Source organism: Nelumbo lutea, chromosome 6 (genome assembly GCF_056320005.1).
Source record: "Nelumbo lutea isolate HS-2025 chromosome 6, American lotus-T2T, whole genome shotgun sequence".
NCBI lineage: Eukaryota > Viridiplantae > Streptophyta > Magnoliopsida > Proteales > Nelumbonaceae > Nelumbo > Nelumbo lutea.
The window spans coordinates 67,567,314-67,577,115 of NC_142689.1; the positions used below are offsets into that span (position 1 = coordinate 67,567,314).

The 9,802-nt window shown below is 37.4% G+C and overlaps 1 protein-coding gene and 1 long non-coding RNA gene across 5 annotated transcripts; both read right to left on the minus strand.

Annotated features, from left to right (window-relative positions):
* Window positions 1-1,070: 1,070 nt before the first annotated feature.
* LOC148849403 (outer envelope protein) lies at window positions 1,071-8,892 on the minus strand. Of its 4 annotated transcripts, none has more exons than XM_088951839.1 (5): window positions 7,618-8,860; window positions 7,277-7,453; window positions 6,968-7,166; window positions 6,282-6,331; window positions 1,071-1,373 (listed from the first exon to the last, which is right to left on the minus strand). In XM_088951839.1, the coding sequence occupies exons 1-5, from the start codon at window positions 7,674-7,676 to the stop codon at window positions 1,280-1,282; spliced, it is 579 nt and encodes a 192-aa protein (XP_088807965.1). In that variant the 5' UTR covers window positions 7,677-8,860; the 3' UTR covers window positions 1,071-1,279. The 4 variants fall into 4 exon arrangements, with proteins under 4 accessions (XP_088807965.1, XP_088807967.1, XP_088807966.1 ...); XM_088951841.1 differs by lacking the exon at window positions 1,071-1,373 and adding an exon at window positions 1,807-2,493; XM_088951840.1 differs by lacking the exon at window positions 1,071-1,373 and adding an exon at window positions 2,715-3,113.
* Window positions 8,893-9,107: 215 nt separating this feature from the next.
* On the minus strand, window positions 9,108-9,779 carry LOC148849404 (uncharacterized). The gene is made up of 2 exons (XR_016101215.1): window positions 9,642-9,779; window positions 9,108-9,563 (listed from the first exon to the last, which is right to left on the minus strand). It is a non-coding gene; the product is annotated as an uncharacterized LOC148849404 (long non-coding RNA).
* Window positions 9,780-9,802: the final 23 nt, after the last annotated feature.

Genomic DNA, 9,802 nt, shown 5'->3' on the forward strand with positions numbered 1-9,802 from the left:
TGATTTAATTTTGTTTTGGATTTTACTTAATTTGGCTTTAGGTCTTGTTTTACTTCAGCAACCAAACAAACTAAAATTACACTGCAACCAAACAAACTAAAATTACCCTGATGTTTCAGGGTCAAATAATCTTGCCGGTTCCACCAAAAATTAATGCGGTCGCTGATCGTACATCAAGGCATCAACCAATGCTCCAAATGATTAAACGTACTTGGAAAGACTGCCCCTGTTAAAATCAGAAAACGCTTCTGTACCCATGCGTTTGGCTAGAAAACTCATGGATGAGAGATGGGATTTAATCCTTTTTCTGGCATTTGAAACAGAGAAGATAGATAAATAACTAATAGATAAAATTTCATCGACTGGTTTCAATTTCTCTGGCCTATTGATTATTTTCTCTGCAATTTCATAGTTCAAGACAACTACATTCCTTATTATTTTTCCAAGGAAAAAAATACCAAACTCGATTTTCATGGGAGAAATTTACAGAGAAACTACATATGCTAATTTTTCAATATCTGAGTTTTCTGCAAACTTTTTAAATTATTGGCACTGACAGATCAAAGAAAACTACAGCTTTTAAGCTTTTAATACGAGAAAAAGCAACAGAGAAAAAATCTTCTACTTTATTATTTCGTTGCTCTGAAAAAATAGTAAAGTATAACCAAAATGAAGAAAATCCATCCAAAGACAGACACTAAGAATGTTTTTTTTCCAATGTTTCCAATATTCAGGGGCAAATTTGGTATTATAACAACCTTTGGAGTGAACTGTTAATGGCTCTAAACAGTGCAATGATAGAAGTCCTATTTATGTTTTGTGGGGCTGGTCAAATAAGTCAATTTTGAAAGCTCAGGGTATATAAAAATAGTTTCTCAAATGTATTAGGGTATATAAATAATTAACCCTATTTATGTATTAATGACATCCATATAACGTCTGCAGGGTGTATCGGTACTATTTATCCTACGATTTTTTTTTTAGCTTTTCCAAAATTTCAATTTAAAAAATTTTTATATTGTTTAATGAATAATAAACATTGATTTCCTGAAAACACTTTAAAATAGATATATGAAAAACTAAAGGCACAATATGATAATATTAATACTTTGAACCTTGAGTATTGGACCCCTGTCAGGGCCTAAAAAGGAAAGAAATACAAAAAAAAAAAAGACAAAAGCAGATAAAAAAACAGGAATATATGGGAGAATGTTAATGGCAGGATTATGGAAAATTAAGATGCTTTAGCCACCTGCCCTTGTCAATTGGATGTTGGGCTTCACTTGCCGATGTTAGCACTTCGACTATCTTGATATCTTTGCTGGTATCTCACGGGATGTAAGTTGGTCAAGTGGGGTAATTGCCCTACTTTCCTGCATTAATGAATCCCACATTAAACAAAATTTCTGGAGTAACCGATACGGTACCCTCTTGAAGGGTGGCAAAAATGCTAATCCCTTCCCGCCTCTTTCTTTACACAGGTAAGTAAATATGTAGAAGAACGTTGGCACTGAAGTTATTGTTGCCTGAAAAACATTTGACTACATGAACTTAGTTATCCACCCATGTAAGCGAAAATAAATGGCACCTGAGTTGAAAGACGCGCATAGCACGAAAACATGAGAATGGCCATTTTGCCATACGCTTATAATATCATTTATAACTAGTCACCAACATTTTTTGCCCACGCACTCCTCTCTCAAGCTAACGTTTCTAATCTTTAATCTTTCGTCTCTACCACCAGGGCTGGAGCCATGGAGCCCGGAAATTTCTCAGTGGAGGAGAGTAAATGCCATCAATAAGAGATAATAAAAAATTAGGTTTTTAAGGTCTTAATTCTTAAAAGTTAAAAACATTCTCTTGATAAGTTCAAAGCAACCTATAAATACATCTAAACTGTATTGTCAGTTGTCACACCTGGACCTGACCGGATGGTTCAGCTAATTATCAAAAAATTAAAAAACCAAAAACGGGCGGTTCACCCAATAAGTGATTTAACTTACTGGGTAGTATGGGTTTCAATTATTTAATGGCTTTCAGCTTCACATGTTGAATGATTTACTACCAAGTTGACTTAGGATCTCCTCCCAACGAAAACCTGTCCCAACATGATCTATGTTTACACATAAAATTCAGCCCCACAATAAGGAGACAGGATCTGCTCCTCGTAGAGCGTGCCTTACACCAATTTCGCAGTGCATCACAGACCTGCATTGAAAACATCTCCCATTCATATAATATTATCATTTATGGAAAAATATTCCCAAGACAGCTGCAATAAACTGAGAGTGATGTGTGGCGCAGTCTGTGAGAAATAGATCCGAACTCCACTGTGAATGAGATGTTGGAACGTTTTTCAGTTGGCAGGAAATCCAGCCTCGTTAACCAGTAAAACCATGACCTGGTCAGCTTTCCAATTGTCCCGTGTGAGTCTGACGACAGTGAGTAAATGTTACTAGAAATGCTTATAAATCAACAAAATTATTAAAATACCTACAAGCAAAGTTTAAGCTTTGTGTAAGGAAAAATTAATTGAAATTGGTATCATTAATTTTTAGACTCTGAGCAAGGTTCACAATAACAGAAATGCAAAGAGTTAATCGTAAGAATAATTCAATAATACTAAAGTTACATTTGGTGTGGCATAAAATAAGCAAGTTACATTTGGTGTGGCATAAAATAAGCGCTTATAAGTAGGACAGTCAATTGGACGGTTTTGGATCGGATCCAAATCAATTCAAATCTTATCAAATCGGTTTTGAACAATCCATTATACTTATTGGGTTGGACAAACCCAAAATAAAACCATCCATATTATTATTGGTTTGAGTCGGTCTAAAACCAAAACTCAATAATTAAATCACCATCTCGCCAAATTCTACAGATTTGATTCAAAACCAAAATCAAAACCGTTGGTGGTATTTGAAGATATTTTCGAGCTGTGCTCGTCTTTGGAGCTCTACAGCTTTGGCGGGACTGGAAATCCTAACAAAATTGCTGAGAAAGGAAGACGAAGATGGGAGAGCAGAATCCAAGGCTTTGTTTGAATCTAGCAGCGCCTTCGCCCTTCCACGTGAGCTCGTCATAATATGCAGCGGCCTTCTCCTCCTCCACTGATGAGTTTGGGATATTAGAAAATTATTTGAATGAGCAGCATCTACAACCAATGCTCAGGCTCATACATAAGGATTTGAATGTTCGAGGGTTTTGATTTTACAGCAGTTCTTTCACAAATCACAAGTCGGGGCGGAAGAGGAAAGGCGCTGCGGTGAAATTTTGGAATTTAGCTCTGAAATTTTGTTATAGAGAAACTGAACCATGATGACATTCATGCCTCCATTATTGAGGTGTTGTACTGATATCCTTTGAGATTGAAATATTCACATCAATCACTACTAGGACCAAGTAGAAAGCTTGGTTTGTGCACACAAGATGTGTCCAAAGGCCAACTATTTGTTTCAAGAAATCATTTCTGTAACTTTCACATTTTCTGGGTTTTCAAGTATTTTTTTGAATTTTCATTTAGTTTGGACCGGGTTGGACCCAATCCAATCCATTTGCATTTCAAATGGACTGGGTCCAATTCAGTTTGTATAGATTTGGATTGGATTTGGTCAAATCCATTTGTAAATAGACCAATGTTGGATCAGATTGAACTGGACCAAATCTAGTCCAATTGACACCCCTTCTCATAGGGTGTAGATATGTACAACTCACCCAAACCCTCAAAGAACACTCAAACACCAAGAGTAATACCACAAAACCACTTACAAGTAGTTTGCAATCAATCCCCATGTTGCGATGAACCTACAGTTTGCAATGAACCCGCAAAACATTAAGCAAAACTACGATAAACCCGCAGCTCACCAGGTTCAGTTAACGCCCGAACCTAAATAAACCTCAGAAAGACCCATCCAAGAGACATAAACACACTTAAATGTGCGATGAAGCCACACCCGCTACAACGTGCAATGAACTCACAACTTGCAAACCCACTTTGAGTAACGGATAGAAAGGGATAGTAGGCCGAGCCCACGGCGAGGCCCACGTGTGCCCAAACACACGCAAACCCAAGACAGTAGAAGACTTTGCAAGCCGCCACGTAGATTCTAACCAGAGGACTTTGAATGAATATTGATTCTCACCATTCCATCTCACCCCTTCATTTTTTTGGTTTTGCAATGAACCAGGTATGATCATACATTTTCTCCTTTTATTCATACAATAAGCATGGATTGATTGAAATCCCCTTGTCATTAGATACGTTGGTTTGTTTTTTAAATTATATTGAGTAATGTGGTTGAGTCATTAGACCATGTAGAGCTTGTGCGAGAACCTCCATGGACTAGGCAATTTATTGGTGGCAAAGAAAATGTGTTTAATAGGAATAAAATGTTGTTTATACATGTATAAACAATGGAGGGTAATATTGTCTTTATATTGAGACAAGCACATTTTGAACCAAGCAATGTTCATAAATAAGTGTTTTTTTATTAGGAAAAAGCACTTTACCAAGCAGATTTTGAGCGTCTTGCCAAATGCAGCATAAATAATGTGGTTCAAATGACTATAAATAAGGCAATACATATGAGAAATAAATGCTTTGGTAGTCTATAGGAAGAATATCATTACATTCAACATATGGGAAATTTAGACATCATGCAACATTACTAATAATGCATTGACTAACGTTTTAACTTCCAATTAATTAAAAGTTTGAAATACATTTTAATGCATCTATCATCAGCATCATATATTATGATGCTTAATCATCATCAATTACTACATGTCATTATCATCATTATCATCCAATCCTTGGATTATATGGGGTCAGCTACATGAATTCTGTTTTGCCGATCCACTTTTTAATGCCATATCCATTGTTAAATTATTAGTGTTTAAATGAATTTTGAATTTTTACTTCTGCTTCTATCCATCTATTTTTTGGTCTACCGCTTGCCTTTCTGGCCCCTTCAACTTGCAACAGATGGTGCTTCTTATGGGTGTTGTTAATGGTCTTCTATATGCATGACCAAAACCATTTGTCTACTTTCTCTCATTTTATCTCCTATCGAAGCTACTCCTAAGTTCCTATGAATAACTTCATTTCTGATCATCAATTACTATACGTATTAACTCATTAAAATATTCTTTATTATTTATCAAATTCTTAATTAGTAACCATAGAAATTATATGTTTACATTTAAAAATATATTAGATTTATATCCATGATAATAGTAGAATATTCATAAATCCAACTATCAAAAAACAAACATACGCAAATGCAACTACTAAAGTCAAATAGTCAATTATATTTTAGTACTCACCTAAATCATGTTCATGTTCAAAGTTTCAAATTCAACTATTGAATTTTAAATACTAGAAAACATTTTAGATTGGATCTATTATTATTTCTGTAAATTGCTAGAAGTTAAGTCACATGGTCAACCTGATCTTAACATACTAGCTAAAATCCTTCTACAAACTAAATTATTTAGTAATTAAAGAAAATATCGGTCTTAACTTAAAAATAGCTTATGTGTGAGAAATAATGATAGGGCAACCACAAATTCAGAAATCCAATATACAAATCATATACAATTATGGAATTCATAAAGTTTTATTATTCAAATAATTAATTTATATTTACTTGTGTATATGTACATTACAAAAAATTTAAGAATCTTATCTTTTAAATAAATTTTAATGGATCCATGGGTATGACAGATTATCTAAATATCCAAATTATAATTCTTCCTTCATGTAAAACAATAAAAACTTTATTTTTTTGTGATTTTTATGTCCTCGTTTAAAAAAAAAAAAAAAAAACCATATTTTTTCAACAGCACAAGGAAATGGTACTTGTGCCGTTGAGTATTAATGGACCTATAGTGATGATCATAACCGCCACTAAAAGTCTCTAACCACGAAGGTGTCAACATGATTATTGAATTGCTATTCAATAATCATCCAAACTTTTTTGACAGTTTTTGTTGGCTTCCCAACAGTTTGAATCGCCAACATATATCCAATTACACCTCTGGTCCAAACTTGTTAGATCTATGTATTTTTCCCATAAATTGGAAAATCTGAAAATTATATAAAAAAATGTGATGTGGATTTTCCTTGACATAACTACATTGTGGTTTTTTTAGCATTGACATATTTCAGTACTGCATTTGCAGATTGTTTAGCAAAACATTTTTGCCTGAACTGTACATATGGATAGCCAATAAAAGAAAGGAAATGGGCAGGCTTTGAGAAGGAAATAATTTCATACCAAACTTGGTTGTTCTCATCCATCTCTATGGAAAACCGTTCTTCACCAGCCTGCATTGAACAGAATTTTTATGATATAAGATATACAACGGAGTTTAAACATTCTTTGTAAGTGCATTACTTGAACCATATCCAGTCACCAACCTGATTTTAGAAAAACAGGGGGAAACCAAATCTACATAATTTACTTACATGGCCTGGTTTTTTTGTTTTCAGAAATTTTGGTGCATTACTTGAAGAATGGAAATTACATGAATCATATTCACTCACCAACCTGATGGACCATATCTTTAGTTTTCATCTATTATACCATTTCCCCGGTCTAGTAGTCTAGACTACTTGAAACTTTTGCAGTTTGCACATCAATCTGATTTTCAAGATTGGTTGGCTTTTGAAACACTACTTCCATGGTCACTGTAAATCCTTGGTTACAAGATGATGAATAGAAACACGCTCTCTCTTTTATAATATTAATTAAAAAATGGAATTAAGGGCAAATTTTTCATATAAAGCAAGACAAGGACTTGTGTTATTTGGGGTATTTAGAAAAGGGCCCTTTAGAAAACTATGTCCAAGAGCTACTAGCTCTAGAATGGATGGTTAGCAAAATTATTGACAAGAAAAACCCTAGAGATCAACTGTCAATTTTGCTCGAAGTGGAAGTGGAAATGGATGGATACTACTAACCAGTAGGTGACCTTGAAGGGTGCCGCTGCCGAAGCCGAAAGAGGCCTTGGGCTTTTTCCGGTCTCTATTTTCTTTAACGTAGGCTACCTGGAGAGGCATCATAATCCAGGGAAGAAACATTTTGGCACAGACACAGAACTTCTCCCCGGCTGCGATAGAAGTCTTGGGATCGACGAATGCCCAATTCAAACCAAAATGCCTGCAAAATTGAAGGAAGAGGAAGAATTAGGATTTCCTCTTTCTTTCATTGTCAACTAGGGTTTCTATTCTGAGTCCCTTCAGAGATTAATTTAATCAAGGAACAAAAACCTCCAGGTCTGAAGAGCGGTCTTGCTCTTTTCATAGGTCTCGGGACCGGAACCGACCAATATGCGGTTGTGATTGAGGAAGAAGCCGTCTTTCGAGAGGTCTCCATCATTTTGGAGGGCGGAGAAGGGCTTGGAGGTGGCGCCTCTGTACTTGGAGTCGTAGTTGAAGTCCCCTGACCTGTGAGTGGATCACTAGAGACTAGAGTGAGCAAACCCATCTTTAAGAGCAAAGATGGACATAATTTGGCTCAGAAACATTTCTTTCTAACCTAAAAATTTACTTTCTTTATCGATATAGAAGAAGATGAACAACTTGATCCAAAGAGTGAGTGTGTCATTTACTTGTTAATGCACTCCTGCTGCTGTCGATGAGACGGCCGCGTCCAGCATAGGAAAACCATCTCTCTCGCTCTCTCGCTCTCTCGCTCGACTAACGGGGCCCTTCAATTTGCATGTCCACACTATGCCCACCGTGAAACGAGTCCCACCGATTTACTTATTTGGACCATAAACCAAATATCATCCATCGGATTGTGATGTGCTCCTCACACGGGCGCCTCACGAGTTCAGATCTGCTCCTCACACCTAGCGCCTCACATGCACACCCTAGGGATTATCTCTCGTACTTATTAGTTATTATTCACGACAGTTGTTCCCAATGCATAGTAGATGTGCATGTGAGGCGCCCATTTGTGAGGAGAAGATTCCGTCACGCACCTCACATGCACATCCACCATGCGTTGGGAACATCTCCCATGAATAATAATTTATAAGTACGGGTAAGGTTCAAAATATCGATATGCCCGATACGTCGGTAGAGGCGTATCGAGAGAATCAATGCTGTGTTTTATTGGTTTTTTTATTTTTTTTTCGCAACCGGTTTAGGGCCCCTCCACCCCCTGAATCGATCAGACCCTCGATACACCCACTGTAGGGCATATTGGAGGGGTCCCAAAACGATACGTATCAGCCAATATGGACTGTTACATGTCGATACTTTGAACCTTGAGTACAGGAGATGTTCCCAATTAGACCTGTTCATGGGTCAGGCTTGGGCAGGGCTTTCACTTTGTATTAAAAGATTTTTCTAAGGCCCGAGCTCGAGCCCAACCCTCATAAAAAGCCCAAAGCTCGGGCCTGGGCCCGAGCCCGAAATTTAGCCCATGTTGTTACTACTGCTGAAGTGGCTGAATAGAGAGAGAAATTATAAAGAAAAAATAAAAAAATGTATATATTAAATTATAAATAGATATATTTCAATAAATATTATACTATTTATATATTTTATCTAATATATAAAATACATATTATGTATTTTATAAAATATATAATGCTGAGTCGGGCAAAGCCGGGCTCAGGCTGGGCTTTTTTGACAAATCCCGAGCCCGACCCGTAACACAATCAGACTTACTGTGTTAGGCCCGAGGTCAAGCCCGCAAGCCTAATTACATGACCAAGCCCAACCGGGGTGCAGGCTGAGCCATCGGGCTACCCGGCCCATGAACAGGTCTGTTCCCAATGCATGGTAGGATATACGTGTGAGGCACGTTTGAGGCGCCCTCTGTGAGGAGCAGATCCGGTTTCTCATCCATCTGAAAAAAAAAAAAAAAAAAAAAATCAAGAGGTTACTGACGTGGTGGTGACCGGTGAGATGCGCTATAAGGAGCAGATCCAAACTCAGTGGTGAATAATGAGAAAGAAGACCTGTTCATGGCCAAATAGCCCCAGTGGCCAGCCTGGCCCATTCTTAGTTGAGCTTGGGCAAAATTTTAGACCTACAAGTTCAGACTCAGGGCCTAGGTGGCTTAGTAAACCCATAATTTGGCTTTGAATTTTAGAGATTCAATCTTGTTATTGCCAGCCGGGCTGATTGGTTAACACATGCAGCTCTTCTTCGTCAGAGTTCGTTAATCTTAGTTTAGCAGTTTAGCTTCTCTTCAGGCTTTATACAAAGATCAGGCTCAGGGCCTCAGGCTCAAAATCTAAACCCAATGATCAGGCTGGGTCAGGCTTGAGCCTGAACATATTTTGTTAATATAAAGGCAAAACCTAGCTCGAAGCCGGACCATGAAGTTTAAGCTGTAATGATTCCAAGCTCAAGATGCAGAAGATTAGACAGTACTGACTACTGAGGACCCGTTCCACGGGCCTCAATCGACGAGTTACGGGATGCATTGCAAGCAAAAACCCTGCAAACACCGTCTACTGGACCAGATGGCATCGTCGCTAACGGACCCAATTGCTCCGTGATCAAGTTGCAGACTGTTGGAAAACGTTGGATCTGTACCCTTCGAAGAATACATGTTAAGGACAGAAAATTACCAATTACAAACAAAACGTTATTAACTTCTGGCTCCAAAGTCTACCTGAATACTAATGTGGCAATCTGGTGCAAAGTGCAAAGAAACACATCCGCCTCCAAGCACCTAAGACGATGCTGAATCAGCTTGACTTGGTTTTAAGGCCGGTCGGCCTTGTCCACCCTCACTTGAGTAAGGATTTAAAACGTCCACCAGAGTGCTTATGA

Coding starts and splice junctions, on each gene's coding strand:
- LOC148849403 (XM_088951837.1), bottom strand. CDS start 7,676: ATGGTTTTCCTATGCTGGACGCGGCCGTCTCATCGACAGCAGCAGGAG. Junction 7,167..7,276: donor ACCGCTCTTCAGACCTGGAG/GTTTTTGTTCCT, acceptor TCAATTTTGCAG/GCATTTTGGTTTGAATTGGG. Junction 6,332..6,967: donor CCCTTCAAGGTCACCTACTG/GTTAGTAGTATC, acceptor TGTTCAATGCAG/GCTGGTGAAGAACGGTTTTC.